This window comes from Vicugna pacos, chromosome 31 (assembly GCF_048564905.1).
Source record: "Vicugna pacos chromosome 31, VicPac4, whole genome shotgun sequence".
Lineage (NCBI taxonomy): Eukaryota > Metazoa > Chordata > Mammalia > Artiodactyla > Camelidae > Vicugna > Vicugna pacos.
The window spans coordinates 11362869-11386357 of NC_133017.1; the positions used below are offsets into that span (position 1 = coordinate 11362869).

At 53.0% G+C, this 23489-nt stretch overlaps 1 protein-coding gene across 3 annotated transcripts in view; it reads right to left on the minus strand.

The window, feature by feature from the left end:
* Positions 1–20023: 20023 nt before the first annotated feature.
* SH3RF1 (SH3 domain containing ring finger 1) overlaps positions 20024–23489 on the minus strand; it is a 106965-nt gene continuing 103499 nt past the window's right edge. For all 3 annotated transcript variants that reach the window (XM_072952442.1, XM_072952440.1, XM_072952441.1), the window contains one exon: positions 20024–22046. In XM_072952442.1, the coding sequence (XP_072808543.1) occupies positions 21878–22046 (169 nt within the window). In that variant the 3' untranslated portion in view covers positions 20024–21877. The remainder of the gene's footprint in view (positions 22047–23489) is intronic.

Sequence of the window (23489 nt, forward strand, 5' to 3'; positions counted from 1 at the left end):
GCAGGGCTGGAATCTGAGGCTGCAAAACAAGATTCCACTGATCAGTGGTCCTTCCTTCCCACCTGTGCTCATGGCCACGTCTCCAGCACCCAGCACAGAGGCAGACACGTAGCTATTTGCTGAAAGCATTCATGTGTTAGCCCAGTAGAAGCTCAAGAAATACAATTAAACCTCAGGAGTACAGCGCCCCAACCAGCTCACAAAGCAGCCCTGGACACGAGCCTCGGCATATGAAGGCCATCCTGGTGGAAGGGTGGGATGGGCCCACACCCACTCCAACCTCAGCATGCCGGCATCCAGCATCCAGGGCTGCTCAAAGCGTCCTGAGCTGCCTGACCATGCGGACGGTTCCATCTCCGGCCCGGCCCCCGGCCCTCCACGCCCTCACCCTCCAGAGAGAACCAGCAGACAGTGTCTCACTGACCCGCAGGGCCCTGTGGGCAGCAGCCCCCCGCTTCCCAGTGGCCTTCTCCTCTGCCTCCACCCTACTCTGCCCCCCGAAACAGGGGAGCCTCTTGTGGGAGCGATCGAGCCCTAAATCACTATTTTTATTTCTTGGAGCAAACTTACGGCTGAGAACGGTTCTGGAATGACCACCCTGGGGACAAAAGCCCATCTGGACGGATGAAGAATGTGAAACGGAGCCTTCCGTGATCCCCACAGAACAATGACCATATCTCCCTTTCCGGGAATTCCTGCCAGTTCTTCATGGGGTCACCAGAAAGTTACATCGTAAGTGGAAACTGCATGGACTTATCTGGGGGGTGGCCCCCTGGTGGGAGGAAACCACGGAAACAGTGACAGCCCGCAGACAGGGCGTGTGCACGCTGGGTCCTTCACGTCAGGAGGCGGGGTGGGGTCATTGGTCCATCCCCAGTTATCTTTTAAGTGACTACTGTGTGCCGGGCATCGAAGGCACTGGGGGGAGCCGTGAGCCACCCAGCACTGCCCTCCTGGGGTTGACGGTTTCCTGGCCTTGGAAGACAGGCCATAAAGGCTCACGAAATACGGTGTCCAAGGTTAGCGTGCGACTTTCAGTCCTGCTTACAACACAGTGTGAAGAGAAAGTGCTTTTCCTCCATTATAGCCGAGAGTGGGATGGGCTCGTGGTCACGGTGTGAAAACCCCGGGAGTCACGAGACTTGGCCTTTCTGCACCCTCCGTCTCTTCCCCGGCTGCAGAGCTCAGCTGCGAGGTGTCCGGCAAGGGGCCCGTCCTGCTGATGCTGTCACCGTGGGGACGATGCGTGCGGACGTGAACCACCAGGTTCTAACTCAACCGTGGCGACTTGATTAGGTGGTGAGCACGCGTGATCACAGAATTGCCGAGCGGCTGTCACTCCCCACCTCACGGCTGGACATGACCCGGCTCCAGGGAAAAGTGTCCATCGTGTCATCTCCTTTAGCGTCGGTAGCTCTTACATTTCAGCGTCAGAAGGATCCTTGATGAGTCTATAACCGAGAGGTCCCAGCTTCTCCCCTAGAAACCCAGACTGAGGTCTGGGGAAGGGTCCAGGAAGGCGCATTTTACCACCGTCCCCACTGATTCTGCTGCAGGGGGCACCATCCTTGGAGACCCACCGCCCCCAGACCTCCAGCCCCTCCCCCAGATCCCAAGCGTCTTGGCCGGGAGCTCCCCTTGGAAGAGATGGTGGTTGGAGCAGTCTGTTACTGGTTAAGTTTCTTCCTTTCTCTCATGCGTTCAGCAAATACCGTTTAGCAATAGGTAAGTCTCAGGACCTGAGGTCCGCCTTACCGGAGGTAAGGACGTGTGTGCGCCAGCCGCCAGCCCTGGAGGCAGAAGACCTCAGGACGACAGCGGGCGTGGCTGTGCTGAGCCCGCCTGACTGCGTCTGCTGCTCAAACACCCGAGCTGCTTTCTTCATCTCCTTCAAGTCTCTACTAGGCAACTCCTTTCATGGAAACCTCACTGGATCACCCTACATTAAACTCACACGAACCCAGGAACTCCTGGGTTCCCCAGAGTGCCCCCCCAGCCCCGGAATAGCAGATCTCCTTCCAGCTGCTCCCCTCCCTCCTGCACCGGACCCCTGACCCACCACGGGCCCTGCTCCAAGGCGTACCCAGAGCCCTCTGCTCCTCCAAGCCCCAATGCTGTGCCCGGAGTGACAGCCGCCCCCTCCCCATGGCGCCCCAGCTTCTGCCCAGCCCCCCTCAGATTGCTCTCCACACAGCACCAGAGCCACCCCGTCCAAATCAAAGTCTGACCTGGTCACGTCTCTGCTCCAAGCCGGCTCTCTGCGTCACTCCAAGTGACAGCCCGAGTCCTGGTGAGAGCCTGCTGCGTCCCGACTGCCCCTCCCTCCCCCAGCACGGCCGGGCGGTCCCACGGGGGCACCTGTGAGCTTCGCTTCTTGGAATTCTCTCCCTTGCTGTGTCCCCACCGCCTGCCTCCCCACCTCCCCTGTCTCTAACCAGCTGTTGCTCCTCAGTGGCCTCCTGTCTAGTCTCTGGACACCCCTCCTCCTTTTCCCCATCACTCCCCCTCTTCGCACTGGCATCTCCGTATCTTCCAATTTTCACCTTGTTTCTTGTCCCTCTGCCTCCTGGAACGCAGCTCCACGGAGGAGGCTGCTCTGCCGCATCCCTGGGGCCTGCAAAGCTGCTTAATCCATGAGTGGGTTAAAGAGTGAACAAAAATAAATAAAATTATAATCCCCCTACACTGTCTCCTCTCTGATCTATTTTCTCTGTAGGATTGACCTTCACCGCCCCCGCCCCACAGTATCATGCACAGTTTACATATTCACTTCGCTGGTGGCCCGCCTTTCCTGACTAGACCTTACGAGCCAGGACTTCCACCACGCTCACGCTCGCATCCTTATCACCGAGAAGGGCACTTGGGTCTTACACTTAATAAACACTCACTGAGTGAGTGATCTCTCGGGCAAAGTTAGTATTTGCACAGAGTACCAGGTGGACGCTTAGCAAAACCGGGGGAGTTAAAGCGTGGTCATTTACACACTCGTATGAGCAAGACCGGGGTCAGAATTTGGGTCTGTGCTGGCACAGTGCACCGCCCGTCCGCACAAGGAGGCCTGGGAGCAGAGGCCGGGTGGGGCCGAGCAGGGCGGCTCTCTGGGCTGCAGACCCTCCCGTCCTCTGCCCCGGCCCCCGCTATCTGTCGTAAACAACAGCCAGAGCCTGTCTGCGTGCCTCTTCCCTGGGGAGTCTGGGTCTGGGGTCCCCACCTTCCTCACCACGGTCCCTCTTGCATGGCCTGGCGAGCCGACTGCCTGTGGATTCTTTTTAAATTAAGTAAATAACTTAAATGATTGAAGTTGAGTTAATTTACAATGTTGCATTAGTTTCAGCTTACTGCAAAGTGATTCAGTCATGCATGTTTTTCTTCAGATTCTTCCATGATAGGTTATTACAAGGTATTGAATACAGTTCCTGTGCTCTACAGGGGGACCCTGTTATTTTTCTGTTTTATATACAGTAGTGAGTGTCTGCAAATCCTAAACTCCGAATTTATCCATTCCCTACTTTCCCCTTTGGTGACCATAACTTTGTTTTCTATGTCTGAGAGTCTATTTCTGGTTTGTAAATAAGTTCATTTGTGTCATTTCTTTAAGAGTCTACATGTAAGTGACATCATGTAAGTGACAAAACTTGTCTTTGTCTGATTGACTTGGTATGATAATCTCTAGGTCCATCCATGTTGCTGCAAATGGCAAAATCCCATTCTTTTTTATGGCTGAGTAGTATTCCATTGTAAAATATACCACAACTTCTTTATCCAGTCATCTGTCGACGGACATTTAGGTTGTTTCCGTGTCTTGACTACTGTAAATAGTGCTGCTGTGAACACTGGGGTGCAGGTGTCTTTTCTAATTAGAATTTTCTCCAGATCTATGCCCAGGAGTGGGATTTCTAGATTTCATTTATTTTTTTGTTTTCTCCACTGGGTTGTATGGTTTGTACAGGCAGGGGTCGTTTCTGTCTTGTTCACTGCTGTACTTTGAGCCTGACACAGAGCTGGGTTCACAGTCGGTACCCAATGAAGGACGGTTAGTTTAATGATGGAGGGAAAGGAAGACTCAGGCAAACAAAATGGGTGAAGAGGACTCAGGGGATCAGAGAGGGCAAGTGTGCTGTGCACCCAGGACCGAGGTTTCTGTGAGGCGTCACATACAGAAATGTACAAGCAGATACAGAAGACTATGGCAAACACGGGGGGCTCTGGGTAGAAAGCTGGTCTTTGGTGAATTATTTTGAGCAGAATGGCCCAGGATGCTTCTTTTGGAGGATAATCTGGCACTGGAAGCAGGTTGAAAGCAGGAGGAGGAGGAAAGGCAGAACCGGCTGCAGTGGCCGCACCAGACAGTGAGAAACACCCAATCTGAGCAGCGGCTGAGGGACTGGAGAGGAGCAAAGAGAAGTGAGAAACACTTTGAGGGGAGAACCCGGATGTGGAGGACAAAGGCGGCACCTGAGGCCGGGTCACATGGCTGCAAGAACAGCAATGACTTCCATGGAAAAACAGAGAAACTGCAAAGATGGTGCAATTAGACAGGAAGAGCATGAGCTTCCTCCAGGCCTTTGGAGCTTGCAACATGCCCAGGACAGCCTGGCGGAAATGAATCGAACAGGAAATCCAGGACTAGCATCGAGAAGCAGTGTCTCCCTGTGAAGCCTGGATCCCGCAGCGGCCATAAGAAGAGGCAGGTGAACCCTGGCTTTCCAGGACTTCAGCTGATGTGGACATGGAAAGTTTTTGAACATTGTTTAAAGAGTTGTTTAATTTTCTGAAAATATTTAGTGACCTTTTTATTAAATGGGGCAACACTGCGAGCAGCTCGGTGTATTCTTTCACCCCTGGAACGCCTGGACTCAGGGGGGTCCTGCCTTTGGGATGGGCGCTGCAGTGCGGACATCCGACAAGCTGGTGGGAGAACGAACATGACGAAGTCTGAGAGGATCTGTACCAAGGCGAGCACTTCACCCCTGCGCTTCGCTGCTCTGCGCAGATCCACGCAGTCCATCCCCTGGAGGCTCAGAGGAAGCTGATGTGTGAAACCAGCAACCTACTAGAATTGAACTTACTTATTACGCTTTGCCATCTACCAAAAGCAGATATGCAGGGGTTTTAATTCCACCTGCAATCTTAAAAAATGTCCAGTACAGATGGGGCAAAATGTTAGTATTGGTTAAATCTGGATGGTGGGTACTTGGTGACCTATTATGTTATTTTCTGCACTCTGTAAGCTTGAAACACAGTAGCTTATAATTAAAAAAACAAACTTCAAAAAACAGATGTGCAAAACACAAGTAAGATTCTGAGGGTCAGGCAAGTCTGGGAAGATGACCTTCAAGAAGCAATGGAGTGACCCCACTTTCCAAAGTTCCGGTCTCCTCCAAGAACAAAAGGCCATGGTGGTGACTGGAATGTTCGAGGTCATGGGACAGAGGGGGAGGTAGGCATTCTCTGCAGGATGTGGGTCCTGCGTGTCTATAACGGTCCTCGCAAGGCCACCGTCAGCCTGGGAAGCCGCAGGGCCACCAGACGCGCTCCCGTGTCGACGATGACGTGTAACCCAGCACGGTGACAGAGGAATCTCCTCCACATCCAGCCCACATCGTGCCTCTGAGCCTGGCTTGGTTCCGAGTATGGGGCCACCATGTCACTTACCCCATGGTGCCTTTCCGAGCAAACACACCACAGCTGTGCGTCTTGGGCACCACCATCTCCTTCAGGGCTGTGCGATCGAGGGAGGTGGGAAAGAATCCCCAGTGACAGCCCCTCCTGGCTCCCCAGAGCTTTCCAGCTTCCTGTCCCCTCCTTCGGACAAGCCAACGAGAGCCTCCTTCTGCGAGCTCATGACAGTCTGTTTACGACTTATGCTCTGGGAAACCCAGCATTTCCCAAAGCTGACAGACATCTCCTCTGCCCCCTGCCACATCCTGCACTCAGACCCATGTTGGAAACACAGTGTCAGCCACCACACAGCAATGCTGCACTGCACCAGCTCTCAAGACCAGATACACGGGCAATCCCGGTCAAAGGACAGGGCCTGGGAACCTGTGGGCTTTAGACTCTGCAAGGAGACGGGGAAAGACGGGACGCTGCCCTGCAGCCAGACCCGAAGTGGAAATCCTCCCGATAAGGCACCTTTCAACAAACCGAAGCAACCCCGCCTCTGCTGTCCGAGCCTCTGAAATCGGTCAGCAGCCAGTCCACGGCGCAGGCCCTTGGGAATGGCTCCCACCCACTTCTCTGTGGGAGAAATGAACCCACTCCCCCTGGGGCTGTGCTGTCTGAGGGCCCCTGACAGTTCTCCCTTCGTCAGGAGCACCCCTCCTTCTGCTGCATCATTAGGGACAGTCTGGGAGAGTCCTTCCCGTGCCTGCGGGTCCCCACGCCACCTCACCGCCTATCCCTGCCACCCTCACCACGCGGTGCCAGCCCTGAGATAGACTGGGCCAATGTGCCAATGAGTTTGCGGTACCAGGCTGCCAGGACTTCTGGAACAAATAAGACTGAACATTCGGCTCTCGAAGCACCCCCAAAGCCAGACCTCCTAACGTCTTTCCATCAAAGCACAGGAGTTCCAGACTTTACTGCGGGGGAAGACTCAACCAGAGAGAGATTTTTAAGGTCGTACTGCAACTGAAAAGAAATGGACACGTTTCTAGAAACACACAGCCTGCCAAAGGTGAGTCAAGAAGAAGCAGATAATTTGAATAAATCAATCACTAAAAGTGAAACAGAATTTGTAATAATAAAAAAAATCCCTGCAAACAAAAGTCCAGGACCAATGGCTTTGCTGGAGGAGTCCACCAAGAGTACAAAGAACTCATACCGATCCTCAAACTCGTCTGAAAGATTAAAGAGGAGGAAACACTCCCAAATTCATTCTATGAAGCCACCATCATCCTGATACCAAAACCAGACAAAGAGACTACCAGAAAAAATATTACAGGCCGATATCTTTGATGAACACAGATGCAAAAATTCTCAACAAAATATTAGCAAACTACATTCAACAACACATGAAAAGGATCATACATTGTGATCAAATTGGATTCACTCCAGAGTCACAAGGACGGTTCAACATATGCAAATCAACAATGTGATACACCACACCAACAAGAGAAAGGACAAAAAAATGACACGATCATCTCAATAGACAAGACATCATAACTTCTTAGAAGAAAACACAGGCAAAACTCTCTCACTTAAATCTCAGCGCTGCTCCCCCAGGTCAGTCTCCCACGGCAAAAGAAATGAAAGCAAAAATAAACAAATGGGACCCAGTTAAACTTAGAAGCTTTTGCACAGCAAAGGAAACCATCCAAAAAAACAAAAAGGCAACCTATGGAATGAGAGAAAATATTTGCAAACGATGCGACCGACAAGGGCTTAATTTCCATAGGTTTGAAGCGCAAGTGCACATCGGAAACCCTCGCCACCTCCACGACCCGCAAGGTGCCGACCACGAGGCTGCCTCGCAGGCTGAGGATGCGCCTGCCTGCTGGGGCGTGGTTCGGGGCACCTGCCCCCGACACACACTGGAGTACTCTGAACTTCCAGGAACCCGCCCTCGTCAGCGTGCTCCTCTGGCCTTCCTGAACGCTTTGGGGACACATTCGGGAGGGAGAAACCACCGGTCTCTTCCGCGGGTCACAGAGACACGAACACTGCCCAACAACGTCATCCTAACAGTGCTAGTCCCCACCGTGTCCTGATGAGAGACGATGCAAGTAGTGCAGCCTCTACTTCTTTATTCCGCCCCCCTCACCTGTCACCTTGATAGCAGAAAACTACAGCGTCACCACGCGCTACGGCCGTCCCGTCCTGCGGCGCCCCCCGCGGGACCCGCCCCTGCCGGCAGGGGCCGCGCCCACCCCGTGCTCCGCGGGCGCCTGGCTCCCGAGCTAGGCCTCTGCGTGGGCGTGGGCGTGGGCGAGAGGCCCAGCCTGCCGGTCCCCAAGTGCCCTGGAGCAAAACGTCCTTGTTTGCTTTCTCTGGGAAACTGCAGCGCGGCCCCTCCCCGCCAGGGAAGCCGGGCTCGCAGGCCTGCGTGGCCGGAATGGTTCCTGCGTCACCGACATCAAAGCGTGGCCGACGCCGCAGGTGAAATGAGGCCGCTCTCCCGGCCGCACTGGAAGCTGGCGCGGCCCACGGGTCCCACAGGGCCAGTCAGAGGTGGCCGGCCGTCTGCTTGGGTTGTTTTGGGGAACAGCTTGACGGCTGGTGTGGCGGCCAGAAAAACACGCAGCCCCTGGGCCCACAGCCTTGGCTCGGTCCTGAATCCTTGAGCGAGGAGCCCCCGTGAACCCGCCCGCAGCAGCTCCACTCCCACCCACACTCCTGAGCAACCTTTGTCTTCCTTGAATCAGCCACAAAGCATCTCTGCATTTTTTTTATATTAAAAGAACTTTTAAAATGCTCACATGTGCATTAGAGCTGGTCGTATTACCTTTGTAATGTCTGATATTTTTGTAAAAAATAGAACCTTAAACTTGAAAGTTATAAACAAAAATCAACAAGTGGGAACACCTCAAACGAAAAGGTTCTGCCCAGCAAAGGGAACCATCAACACGATGAAAAGGCAGCCTACTTAGTGGGAGAGAACACCTGCAGATTTTACATCTGTAAGATGAGGGAGATAAGGGGTTACTATCCAAGATGTATAAAGAACTCGTACAACTCAACAGCAAAAACAAACAACCCAAGGAATACACGGGCAGAAGATCTGAACAGACATTTTTCCAAAGAAGACATACAGATGGCCAACAGGCACAGGAAAAGATGGCCAGTATTACTGATCGGCAGGGAAACGCAAGTCAAAGCAATAACAAGGTATCCCCTCCCATCTGCCAGATGGTTATCATCAAAAAGATAAGAAGTAGCTAGGGCTGGCAGAGGTGTGGAGAAAAGGGAGCCTCCTACACTGCTGGTGGGAACGTAAATTGTTGCAGCCACTGTGGACAACAGTATGCAGGTTCCTTCAAACACTAAAAATAAAACTACCATGTGACCCAGGAATTCCACACCTAGGTATTTATTTGGAAGAAATAAAAACTCTAATTTGGAAAGACACATGCACCCCAGTGTTCACAGCAGCACTATTTACAATAGCCAAGACGTGGGAACAACCTAAGTGTCCATCCACAGATGATTGGATAAAGATGTGGTGTATTTATACAACGGAATACTACTCAGCCATAAAAAGGAATGAAATGCCATTTGCAGCACCATGGGTGGAACTGGAGATTATTATACTAAGTGAAGTAAGTCAGACAGAGAAAGACAAATATCATATGATCTCACTTACATGTGGAATCTAAAAACAAACAAAACCCTCAGCTCCTGGATACAGAGAACAGATTGGTGGTGCCAACAGTGTGGAGGGGCAGTGGAGGGGGGGGTCAAACTTCCAGTTATAAAATATTTAAGTCCTGAGATGTGATGCACTGCGTGAGGACCGTAGTTAATGATCCTGTCTTACATATTCGAAAGTGGTTCAGAGAGAGGATCTTAAAAGTTCTTATCCCAAGACAAAAATTCCACCACTGTGTGGGAAAGGATGTTAACTAGACAATGTGGTGACGAGATCACAACACACACGAGTTACTAGGTCACACACCTGACACGAATATGGTGTCCTGTGCCAACTGTATCTCACTAAAGAAAAAGGTGAGAAGTTCACTTACTTTTAATCTAATCTAAGCTTAGCTTGGGGCCCCTCCACAGCGCCCTGCGTGCTGGCTGCGACCTCTCCCCTGAACAGCTTCAGGGACAGGTACCTGTGCCTCTGCCCCATCCCCAGGCTCCTCCAGCTCTGGATGGAGGAGGCAGAAGCCCTCCTGCTGTTGAGGACGCCCTGAGTTTGCTGGATCGGCCTCAGTTTTGCCTCTCGACACCTGTGGGCTAAACCGCACCTTCTCCAGGTGCAGGCTGTTTGGGTAGCCGGTGACCACACCCTGGCCCTCCCTCCGAGGCCCATCCTCCTCCCAGGCGCTGAGCTGCTCACCGCCCAAGGTCCCTGAGCATCTCTGATAGGCCAGCCCCTGGAGGACCGTGGTGCTGGGGGGGGGGTCTGGCTCGGGGCTCAGCTGTGGCTGCTGTGTGCGGGGCAGAGGGCTTTGTTCTGAGCACTATGCATCCATTCACGCATCCCAGGGTTTAATGAGCTGTCCTGGGAACCACATTAAATGATGGCTTGTTCTTCGCAGCAACGACATATTTGAGTGGTTGGGTTTTGAAAACCCGAACACAGAGCTGCCATTTACTTACAGATAGACTCTGTCTTGTGATTCGGGCTGTCTGATCTGGACTTTCAGAGAGCTTTTGTGATTCTGATTTTGCCCCTGAATGTATTAGCGTCCCCTCTACTTCTGTGTCACCTGCAGATAAAATAAGCCACTGATTGAAAAAAAAAATCTCCTGTCACACAAAAATGCAGAGTGGCGAGGTATGCCTGTAACAGCCTTCTTTCAGATGGAAAAGGACCCATTAATTAGCAGCGGTCGGTCTGATCCTTCCAGCATCTGTAAACCTGCCCAGTCACCCGCCCCTCCCCCAGTGAGCCATTCTTCACAGCCAGCATCATCCAAGCCCCTGTCCGTTTGGAGCAATTACCTACCTTGTGAGTCTTTCAGGAGCCAAGACCACCTCTGGGAGAGAAAGGGGGAAGATGCCAGCAGCTGGTTTCCCAGAGTCCTTTGCAGCGCACGTCCAGCCACGTGACCTGGGTGTCAGGCTCAACTTTGATCCGGGAGCCAGAGAGGGCAGGGCAGCTGCCCGCCTGACCCAGGAGAGTGGGGTGGGTCAAGGACCCAGGCCGTGGCCCTGAGGCCAGGAGCCAACCCAGGAGGCCCCCTGCACTGAGGGTTTAAGGAGAATCTGCCTCCCGTGGGTAGCGGGTGGGGGTTGTCACAGTGGGGGGCTTTGTCCCCACCGGGGCCCCGTGGGACTGGAATGCCCTGTGCTTGGTGAGGGCCTCACCACCACGCCTGGCCCCAGAGAGTCATTGCTTCTGGAACTTCTATTTTTTATTTAAATTTAATTTTTTAATTGAAGTACAGTTGATTTACAATATTGTGTTAGTTTCAGGTGTACAGCAAAGTGATTCAGTTATATATATATGTGTGTGTGTGTGTGTATATTCCTTTTCATATTTTTCATTATAGGCCATTGCAAGATACTGAATAAAGCTCCCTGTGCTGTACAGTGGGATCTTGTTGTTTATCTATTTTATATACAGTAGTTAGTGTCTGCTAATCCCGAACTCCCAATTTATCCCTCCCTACCCTGTTCCCCATTGGTAACCATAAGTTTGTTTTCTGTCTGTGAGTCTGTTTCTGTTTTGTAAATAAACATTCATTTATATCTTTTTTTTTTTTTAAAGATTCCACATGAGTGGTATCAAATGGTATTTCTTTCTCTTTCTGGCTTACTGCACTTAGAATGACGATCTCCAGGTCCATCCATGTTGCTGCAAATGGCATTATCTTATTCTTTTTTATGGCTGAGTAATGTTCCATTGTATAAATATACCACAGCTTCTTTATCCAGTCATCTGTCAATGGACATTTAGGCTGTTTCCATATCTTGGCTATTGTAAATAGTGCTGCTATGAACATTGGGGTGCAAATGTCTTTTCAAATTATATTTTTCTCCAGATACATGCCTAGGAGTGGGATTCTTGAGTCATATGGTAAGTCTATTTTTAGTTTTTTGAGGAATCTCCATACTGTTTTCCACAGTGGCTGCACCAAACTGCATTCCCATCAGCAGTGTAGGAGGGTTCCCTTTTCTCCACACCCTCTCCAGCATTTGTCATTTGTGGACTTTTGATGATGGCCATTCTGGCTGGTGTGAAGTGATACCTCATCGTAGTTTTGATTTGCATTTCTCTGGTAATTAGTGATACTGAGCATTTTTCATGTGCCTGTTGGCCACCTGTATGTCTCCATTGGAGAACTGTCTGTTTAGGTCTCCTGCCCATTTTTTGAACTTCTACAAAGGACTCTATTCTCGCTGGTGGAGCAGTGGGGGCAGAGGACAGGAAACGCAGGGACGGAGTCAATCCCTATGCTGCTCCTTTCTACCGAGAAGACCCCCCCAAACCCTCAGCTGCATGCCCACTGTCCCCATACATCCTACGCCCAGGAGCTGTGGGGGGATTGGGGATTCAATTCCAAGTCCCTGGGCCAGTTTGGCTGGGACCTCCCTTCACTGAGATGCAGGTGACCTGAGGGCCAGTGAGAGGAGAGATGTGATGAGCTTAGGGCCCATCCTGCCTCCTCCTGACGCCCTCCGCTGGCTCAGGCCTTCATCCACAGCACGTGACTTGCCACTTCCAGGCCCCACTTGGCCACTAGCAACTCTCTGCCCCAGTCACTTAGTGACACGGGACCCAGCCCCGGCCCTACCCCCACACCCACAGGGCCAGAGGCTCACGGTCAGGGATGGGTGGCAGGGCGTCTCAGGAGCACTGGATTCCCGGCCCCTGCGACAGGCACTTGGACTCTGGCTCCGTGGGGACGGAGCAGGTCCTGTTACTCCCCCAAGAAGTCTTCAGGCCCCAAAGATGCAGCCTTTGGTACCGAGAACCCTGCACCTCCTCTCATCCTTGTCCGCAAGAAGTCCAATAAAAACTACAGCAAATCTAAATGTTTTCCTTCTCCCAAAGGTTTGCAGCGGAATTCACCCCGTCTAGAAGAACACACCTTAACTCCCATTGTCAGAGACACACAGGACGCACCCCCATCCCCAAGTGTGAGCAAAATCGCAGACAAGCATCACCAGGCCTTGGAAGAGGTGGTGCAGCGCACAGGAGGCCAGCCTGCTTGCAGAGCCCGGGCTGTTCAGAGAGCACGGCCCGGAGCCAGGGAGCCGCTCGAATGCCTGAGGAGTCATCACAGAAGCAGGCGCTCCAGGCCCTCCTCAGCCCCCGCCGCTTTCTCCCCAGACCCCGGCATCACCGCCGGCCTGTCTGGCCTCCCCTCCCCACCATCCCAACCCAACCATCCCCACCTCGGGGCCCAGTTCCCATGACATCTGACTGCCCCTCCCCGTTTCCACGTCTGTGTTGTGTGCGAGCCCGTCAGCCCAGGGCAGGAGGACAGGGGCCTGTAAAGCACAGGAGGGTCTCCCACCGCATCCGGCGACCACGCCCAGGCCCAGGGACCCACCATCTGGACTGGGTCTGTGAGGATCAGCGGGGTGGTCTGGGTCCCAGGACGTCTCCTTCCTTTGAAGGAGAAACACGCAGTTCTGGGTACTTCTCCTCCATTCTGTCCTGTCACGAAGGAAACACATCTTCACGTCACCCTGTGTCCTTGATCTTGAGTTAACAGACAGAATCCGCAACAACGTGTTTCTTCCGTGGCCACACGCCCAGAGGGAGAGGTATAACAAGAAGCAGAGAACAGGATTACGGACGGACAGAAATCCCACGAAGGGAACACCTGGCCATGGAGCGGGATGCTTGCAGGTGTTCACAGAGGCAAGTCCAAACTGCTACTTGTACCAGGGACGTGGGCTCTCTGCAATTATACGAACAGCAAGGTGGACAGTGGGGTTGGTGACTGTTTCATAAACACTCTGTTCTTTCTTTGCACACACACAACAACAAAAAAAAAACAATGGAAAGAAACTGTCATATTTGCATATCAGATTTCGGGCTTTGTTCAGTGAGATTTCTGTACGATTTTAAAGACACACTTTTTATATGTCAATCCCTGTACACCAGCAGAATTACACATCATTGCACAATGAATTATAGCAAGAACACAGGAATTTATTTCAGCTCGACTTTATCATGTCTACAAGGCCTTTGCGTTCTTTTCTCAAAGAGAAATCGCTTTTTTTCTTTTTTTTATTTTTAAACAGAGGGAGGAAGAGGGTCAGGATGGCTGCCAAGAACTTCTTGGTTTGGTTCCAAAGCCTTGTGAGCAGAAGGTCCCAGGAGGTCACATGCAGCATCCCACTCAGGGGCTCCGTGAGACGGGAGACCAGGGAGCACCGAGCGCCTCCTTGGCGCCCCGTCCACTGCCGTGGCTCCGGCGTGGCCTCTCCTGCTGGAAGCTCCCTCCTGGCTGCTGTGACCGGGACATGTCCTGACCCTCCTCCCGCCCTTGTCACCAGAGGGAAGCACGGTCCCTCTGAGCCTTCCCAAACCACTGCCCTCGGTCCTGGCTGGTCCTTGCCCACCCAGCCCTCTCCCTGAAGGAGGCCAAAGTCACCCGGCTGGTGGCTTTCTCACTGTCACCCTACTTGAACTTAAATGTCCTGTTTTCAGCAAGAAGTTTAGTTTAAACGCCTGCCATCATTTCCAACTCAGCATTTCCAAAATAAAACTTCCCATCAAGACCCGGAACCACTCGCCTCCCCGACTTCTGCACCCCCAAGAGGCTCCGTTCCTGCCAGGGTCACCCCGACACAGATCTTAACACGTGGTTTTTGTCCTGTCCCCTCCATCTCCGTATTTTTTTTCTTTTTGTAAATTGAAGTATAGTCAGCATCTCCATATTCTTCAGCCATCAGTTCCAATGGGCGCTTTCTCCTGTCTCTTCCACCGGGCGTCCCTCTTCACCCCCTCTGCCCCCCGCCCGGCTCCCACTCCAATCTCACACACGACTGCCAGGGGGTGGGGGCTCCTCTCCACGCCCTCTGCACCAGGAAGCCCCCAGCGGCATCGAGGCGAGCCTTCCGCTTGCTTTCCCCGACTTGCCAGCACCTGGCCCTGGGCTCCCAGCAAATCCCACGTTTCCTGCGTAAGCCCGGGGCTCCGTCTCCTGCTGCGCCGTGGTGCCGTGATCCTGGCCTTCCTTGGACACGTGGTGGGAATGCCTCCAACCTCGAGGCCCAGATCCCAGCCCCCTTCATCTGAGACTCACGCCTGCCCGCGGCCTCCCTCTCCTCCCTGCCCACGTTGTGCTCAGCGTCTCCGCCTCACAGTTACTACTACAGGGAGGCCCTGTCTCCCAACGTTCCTCATACCCGTCAGCACGTTTCCCCTCACCCAGACCGCGCTCTCCTGGAGGCAGGGGCAGCGGCTTGTTTCTTTCTTCCAGTTACACCTCTTATTTGTTTTCCATGATCCCATATTTCACCTGTTTTCACTTTTACCATTTTTATTGTGTATGTCCTGGTAAGAGATCTCCAGACCTTTGCAGGAGGAAAGAATAATTTCTTCTGTGTCTTTCACCACAACTGTCACTGTGCTGGCTAAACACACAGCGGCCTGGGAGACCCACGCTGTGAGCAGGAAGCTGTCACTGAGCTCCAGGAGGGCTTAAGTGTCTTCACCTCAGGCAACTAACAGGTGTATCTCACCCCTTAAGAACCCGAGTTTCAGTGGCATCATTTAAGCCTCCTTCCCCACTCTGGTCCAGCTGTGCTTTTATTATACCCCAGGACTCTGGCAATGACTTAATACAACGGGCTGAAAAGAGGAAAGACAGCAAAAAACTCAGTGGCTCTTCGGATGGAAATTTAAGGACAGTTGTTCAGACCAGCTATGGGGGGACACCTGTTAATGGGGCATTCCTCCACACACCAAGCTCCATGACCTCACACCTACAGTGAGGGGGGACCCCACACCCACACCAAGGGGGGAAAGAGCATGGCAGGTAGAGATGGAGATGGTGAGACAGGAGAAGTAATACAAAAGAGGATTTTTTTTTTTAAGGAAAGATAAAAACGCACTCCTTGGCATAGGAGTAGTTCGGGATCAAAGGCTGAGTCTGACTGAAAGCTCTGCATCTGCTCCCGTCGTGCCTCAGGCCCCGGGCGCCGGCTGGTGGGGAGGCCGCTGCAGCTCTGCTGACGTGGGGCGCTTCCACCGCGACACCCTCTCCTGGGAGCACCCCTCACTCCGGCGAGATTACAGGGCCGATGACAGCAGGCCAGGCGCCCACATCTGCCTCAGCGGGTGAACAAATCACAGGCTAGAGCATTTCGGCTCAAAGGGGAGAAACCCGAGCCCAGCTTTGATCCCGGCAGCCGGCACCACATCAGAGCAGGCCCACAACTGCTACCCCCGCGGGAACGGCGGTGCCGGGCGTGGCGAGGCTGCCGAGCGGGCGCCGGGGCCGCGTCTTCCCTCCCAGCTGCCTCTAGGGAGTTACTGAGCGTGCTCTTGGGATCGGTTAGAAGGAAACTGGCTTTACTCAAAAGGACATTTTTGCTTTACGTCTTGGAGCACCCTGGAGCACTTAGAAAAAGGGGAAAGGTAATTTCACTAAGCTTTCAGTTTTTGTCCACAGAAGACGGGGACCGGTGTTGGAAAGATAGGTTCTGGCCTTTGAGGAACAGACCTGCTTGGGGGTCGGGGAGGAAGCCTGGAGGTCGTCTCTCATTGACTTAGAGGCTAGAATTCTCTGTTTCTCACTCTATAAACCCCAACCCCAACCTGCTGAGAAGATGTTCACGAGTTCACAGAAGGCAGAGCCTCTGACCGTCGCCTGGACCACGACTGACGACCCATCGTGGACTCTGGGTCACAAGACTTGCTTGGAAGACGGGGGTCCTGACCTTGGAGGCATCACAGACCCCACCTGCGGGGAAGCAGCATCCCCGCCAATCGCCAAAGCCTTCAGTAGGTCCCCCGGCCCCTGCTGGGGTCGAGTCTCACGCCACCCAACTCTTCGAGGGCCGGGGAGGAAGAGACAAGTTGAAGGAACCATCTCCGTGGCTCAAAGTGACAAAGCCGTCACACATCTCGGGACGGTTTCTAATCCATTCTGCGCCTAATGTGCTGGTGCCGTGTGCGAGAAGCTGGATACAGTGTAGCAAGTTTTCTCCCTGTTTTTGGAATGGTCATTTAAAAATAGAGTTTTGCTCTCTTAAACTGCATGAATGTGGTAGCCATTAGCTACATATGAGCATCGTATTTGACTTACCTGAATTAAGATGCAATCGGATCAGAGATTCAGTTCCTCGTTGACAACACCCACACGTGACGAGTGGTCCCCACATCGGATGGCCCTGACGTAAAGCATCTCCATCACTTCCCAGGGCAGAGGCTCTGACGGACAGCACTGCGCCTGGAAATCAGCGTCGCTGAAGCGGAGCAGCTTCGCGCAGCAGTTGTCCTGGGATGCAACATTCAGGGTAGCCTACAGGTGGGTGAGAGCCGCCAAAAGATCAAGCTAGCAAAGAACACTGCATCTTTACTGGATTACAGCATCCCGCTCTTTCTGGTACGCCATCCAAACACCTGAAAAAGGATGAAGTCAACGTCTACAGCTTCAGGACGTGGGAAAATGTGATGGCAACTAAGGTCTGTGCTGCCTCAGGGACTCTGGTTTCCTCCCCTGCGCAGCCGTGAATTCCAGGAATTCCACGCTCCAGTTAGAACGTGTGATTGTGAAAAATAAACCATGTCGGAGGAAAAGGAGAAAAAGGAAAGTAATACTGACGTTTTATTTCTCCCTGCGCTGCCCCATATTCAGAGCACCCAGACGCTCACACAGCACCTCAGAGGTCACTGTGCAGCTGTCGTCTGGCAAGGCCAGCTCTCCGTCGGGTCTTGGGATCTCTCGGCCCGCTGGTGTGGTGGGCTGGTTTCCTTCCACAGTGGGTCTTCCAGAGACCCCACCTTCACAATTAATTGAACTCCTTGGAAGGTGACCTTGAGATGGAGCAGTGCGGCAGTCGGACCCTGCTGGACTGCCAGTTAAGACTGGTATCAGGGTGGTTCTGGGTAGGAGGTCAGACTACAGAGGCTTAAACTCGAGGTTTACTCCCACACAGGTCCTATCGAGATGAGTAGTTCAGGCTGGCATGAAGGCTGCAAGCTTATCAGGGTCTCAAGCTCCCTGTTTCCTTCTCTGGTACCATGTTAAAATGTGGCTCCATCTTATAGGTCACTTACGGCCCAAGATAGCTGCTGGAGGACCAGCCATTGTGTCTACATCGCAGGCTGCAAGAAGGAAAAAGAAAACCGCCAGAAGGTATGTGCCTCTTCTAAGAAGTCTTCCAGAAGCTCTCTGGGCCACTTAGCTTCTGCCTCAGCGACAACTCAGTGACATGGCTACGTCTGAGGGTACCTGGACCACAGGGCTTCTTAACCGGGAGCATTGCCCGGGTATCCATGAAGAAGGGAGAAGAGGACAGAGGATACTGGGAGGCAACTGGCAGCTTCTGTCACACATCCTTGGTCAACTCGACTTTGGGGTTTTTGTTCTTACTTTTGTAGGAACTCTTTACTTACAAAGCAAAGGCTCCTTGTCTGCCAATGGGTGTTCCAAATTTTCTTCTTCTACTATTTCCTTTTGACTTTGAAGTCTTTTGTCATGTAGGTTTGTTTTTTGTAGTTGAGTGTATCAGTGTTTTGCCTTTTAAGGCTTTGGTTTCTGAGTCCTGTTTAGGAAGGTCTCACTTGGAGGTGTCCCCTGGTTCCTTCTAGTACTTTCATGAGGGTTTCAGACCTGGAAAGATTCAACTCAAGGTCAAAGTCTTCTGGAGCCAAGTTTCTTATCTGAGTTGTAACAGCAGGGGCGGCTGGCTCACCAATCACACGGCTACCTTTGGAGACTTACCAACACACCAAGGTAGTAGGACCCTGCAGTGACAGTACAGGATGGAGGCTTGAGGGTCCCTGCAGATCACTGCCAATGGCAGGTCTCGTCTAGGTGGCTCCTGACCAGTCCTGGGTCACTGCAGTGCAGTGAGAACCAGCCTCGAGTGAGACCAGGGTGCAGCTTTCAGGATGGAAACCTAAAGAGCCAGGTCAGAAAGTCAGTCAACGTTGGTGACAGGAAAGACGAAAGAAAGGAATGAAAGAAACATCCCTTGGGAGACAGCGAGAGGGCTCGGGGCCGTCACAGCTCACAGCCCTCCTACAGCCCCGGCACGACCCCCCGGGAGAATTACTTCCCCCAGGAGCGGAGCCCGGAGCTCACAGGGGTCAGGGATGGGCAACCCCGCTTGGCCGGGACACAGGCGACGCTCGCGTAAGACCCCATCTGTTGCGGTGGGAGGGCAGCAAAGTCATTTTCTTGGAAAGGAGTAATTTGAATAAGATGCTACATCAACAAGAACACAGTTTAACAGTTCAAACAATTTTTAAAGATTTCACACAGATACACAACACGCTGCATACCCTGGTCAAACATCTAGTAAAAGCACTTTCCAAACTTGAACTCCTAACGGCATGTAGAGCTCTGGGCTGAAATATTCACCTGAGCTTCTAGAGACATGAAAACACGGTCCTGTTCTCATTGGGAGCAGAAAATTACACGCACCACTGATGGAACCACCACCTCAACGTGTCCCTTCGAAATGCAGGCAGACCAGCAAAGGCCACATGCGTGCACTACGAGAGACTGAAGTGAACTACCTGACACCAGGGGTGAGAACCAGGCAGCTGTGAAGACGGCGCTTTCCCAAACACGCACACCGGCCGCCTCTCCGCCCCTTCGCCCGGCGAGGAGACAGGGCAGGAACGGGAACAAACTCGGAGACCACCGACTTGCCCAGCTGGTTACAAAGGTAGCCTCTGGCAAAGCTACGACACAGCCTAGCGGATTTCTGATTTTTAATTCCGACAAGTGATTTTGATAGTAGCTAAAGTTAAGTTAGGAAAGTACTTTCTTTAACCTGACAAAGTCTTGTTAAACTTACGACTTCTCGCCTTTCCGTGTTACATTAAAACCACCACGAGTCTGAAGGTTAAGTTTCCAAGCCTCACCAGACCTACAGGCCACCGCTCAGCTGGTACAGGTCTGGGACTCCCTCTGTGGCCAAGAGAAGACTTCCAGAGCCCCCACACGGCTCAGCGGCCGCGAAGCGGGGGTGTTGCCGAGTGGGACCCAGACCCCGGGGTGACACCACAAACTCTTTTAAGAAGACCTTGAACTTCTTGGGGAAACCTTATTAACAAATGCGGTTTGCTGGCTGGAGAGGGAACAGGTACCATGACCACCAAGCCGAGGGGTGTGCACACCGTCTGTCTGAGGAGCGTGCAAAGAACCTCTGTGAAGGAGCAACCAAGCCAACGGTGTGGGAAAAAACTGTCAGGATTGACACAATGGATGCGTAAAGGTTGAACATCAAATTTTAATCTTGAACCTTTTCTCCAGTCTTCAAATTATTAACATGAAAAGCAATGATAAACTGTGATTTTATCATTACCCGATCGAAGCGTAACAGGCCCTTGTTACAAAATCTCCATCTACTGTGTCAAAAAAAACCAACAGAAAACCCACACATTGTATTACTTAGGTGATCTATTAACATGGAATTTTAACCAACTTCGTACCAGGAAACTATTAACAGAGGTGCTTCAATCACGTAGCTTAAAATATGGAGAAAAGACAGGTAAAAAAATGATCTTGACCAGTAGTAGTCTGTTTACTTTTTAAAATTTTTATAAAATACACTAATTTCCCAAAATAAAGAATATCATGACACATTGGTGTCAACTTACACAGATGAAAGCTGATGCCAGCTTTTCTCTTAACTGAAGTTCATTTCACCAAAACTTCATATATTACATGAATATCCAAGTATTTTTTTTAAAAATTCAATACACAGGAACATAATGTACAGTGTTTTATAAAAAAAAAAAAGGGTTAATTTAGGAATGATTTCATTTCCACCACATAATATATCTTTTTAAGACCATGCCCCCTCTTGCTACTGCAAAAGACTCAACTGTTCATGTTTCTATTTCCCAGTTGTAATTGTGAAAAATCAAAAATGAAACGGCTATTCGTTGGTGTTTTCACAAGTGAACTGTGGCCACAACCCCCTTCCCCGCCAGGCCGGCTTCCCTGGCGTTGTTCTGAGGGTGGCCCTGACCCTCGCCTGCGGGACAAGGGTCAGAGGTCGAGGGTGTCAGACGGGCTGGAAGAAAACGGCTGGACCGACCCCGTCCCGAGTCCCGCAGGGCGCAGGCCCTGCCAGGGGTGGCGTCGGGCGGGAGGTGCTGCCGGACCGCAGCCCCGCGCGGGCAGCTCTGCGCACGTGCCTCCGGGGACATCACGCCGCGGCCTCTGAGCAGTGGGTCCAGCACCAGTCAAGGGACGTGGGCAAGAGCCACACGGACACCTGTCAGGGCCGCCCAGCGTCCCTCGGCCCCGACTCCAGCACCACCGCACATGTGCTGCTGCGTCCAGCACGCAGGTCCCGGGGGGTAGGCGCGGTGACATCTCAGAGCTGCCCTCAGACAGCGGACCACCTCGATTCCTACAGCGTCCAATCAGCGTTGAGCAGCTTCTGTTACAAAACTCAGTCTGTCTGCGAATACCTTTTGTTCAAGGGCTGTGCTTCATTCTTCCTCATTCCAGGAAATCGGAAACCCACCCGATGAAATGGAGGCCCGCGTCTTGGGGGTGGTCCCTGACCCAACCAGGGAGACGGGGGCGCCCACGTCCCCTCAAGTCCCCACCTCGCCACCCCGGGCCCTCAGCGACACGGCTGCGCTCCTAGGTGTGGCTTCCCGGAGCGGACACCGGACAGAGAACTGGCGCTTCTGCCTCAAAGGAGCAGAGCGGCCGCCCTGCGGCGGGAGGGGTCACGTGGCGCCGAGAAGGACGCCCTGTTCCCGACAGGAGACGGCCGCTCCTCCCCGGCTACCGCTTCATAAATTAATAATTTCTTAAAATCATCAAAGAATTTATCTATTACAAGAAAACTTCAAGTTTAAGAAAAGCAAATAAATTAGTTAAACCTTGTAAACAACGGTCCTTTTTAGCCATAGCGCTTTTTACAAAAGGTTTCTCTGTGGAGCTGACCAGACGGGACCAGGCACACCTCACACCGGGACCCAGGGGACAGACCCGCGCGCCCCCCTCCCACGTCACCGTGCTGGCGACACGCGGTCCCTCGCTCGTGTCCTGCTGGGGTGGCCCGGCGCTGGGGGGGCGGGTCTAGGCTCCCCAGTGTGTCCTCAGATGTTCTCCACGAAGCTCCCGGGGAACAGGCCCGTCTTCCCGTTCCGCTGCAACGTGCCCTTGAACCAGCCATCCTCCCGTTTCTTGTGCACAAACACGATATCTCCCTCTTTGAGTTCAAGTTCGGCCTCGCTCTGAGGAGGGTAGGAGACCACCACGCGGTGCCTGCGAGCGAGCAGGGGAGAGGGGGAAAGGTGAGTCCAGGCCGTCTCGGGTCGGGGGGCCAAGACGGCGCATGGGCCTCAGACACCACAGAACAGGTCAGGGCACCAGCCTGCCGACAGTGCTGGGCACACCCGTTCCCTGCTGAGCAGAGCCCAGGTATTAAGTTTGGAAGGGCGGATGGCCCAGCACTGGAGGCCCAGGTGGGAGACCCACTCCTGTGCTCTCCCAGCTGCTGACCCTGGCCACAGAGAGAAGGCTTGCCCCATCTCCCAGGAGGGGACCACCCCTGTCCTTCCTGCTCCGAGGAGAAGGGAGAGCATTTATGTGACTGTCAGGGAGGAGTGGCTGGAGATGGGCTCAGTCCTCACTGGACTGTCCGCCTCCAGGCTCAGTGGGCTCTGCCCTGCCTCGACTTTCCCGCTGGAAGGTGTGTGCAGGGTCACGGGAGCCAGGGCTGCCCTCTGGAAGTGGATCCGGATGTCTGTCTCTCTGTGTCCCTTACTTGGGGTTTGACACGGATGAGGGCAAATCTAAGGACGTTCTGCCCTAAACACCCCGGGTTCTCCCTGGGACAGGCTGTCCCACGGTTAACAGGTGGGGGGAGGGCGGTGGCCCCCAATTCAATCCACCACCACCAGCAACTGATGTTCTGATCTGCATTCGCCTGGCATCTGTGTCTGTTCCCCACTGGTTCTCAACTCAGTGGGCAAAGGTCTAATCGTCACTTAAAGGTTCCAGAAGTCTTGACGGTTCAACGTCACATCCCCTCACTTCCATGTATCTCACTGTCCCTCTGCAAAGTGACAGTTAACAGGCACAGAAGCAGAGGGAGGTGAGTCCTTTCTCACATGCCTTGCGGTCCCCACGGGCCACACTCAGGGCGACCTGTGTGACCAACAGAGTCCCGTGAAGATGGCAGCGGGTGGCTCCACTCTGCTTTCTCTGGGACCACTCACTCAGCTCCGGCCAGAGCAGGCAACCAGGCCACACCTGAGGACCTCCCCACGACATGCCTGACACACATCAGAATGGCAGGTGGAGGCTTTGCAACCCCCTTCTGCCCCCTTGATTAGCAGGACAAACCACCTCGTCACCGACTCATTGGAAGGAAGGAGTCCAGGTAAGATTTCTCAAGTCTGCTGCCAACAGACTGCAAATCCATGGAGAAGCCAACATGAGGTTTATAAGGTTATAACCCTCACCCTGGGGTGCAAAGCCCTCACTGTCTGGCCTCAACCTGCCTTTACAGCCACAGCTACGATCATGTCCATGAACGTGCCCAACACGTCCCCACACCTGGGCACGTCCCCCAGGTGTGGCCTTTCCTCCCCAACCGCCGTCACGCACACGGCCCCACTGGGGCCCCCTGGGACCACCTCTCTGCCTGACCCGCCGCCGGGCCTCTCAAAGCCTTGCTCTCACTTGTCCCAATGCTGGACCAGG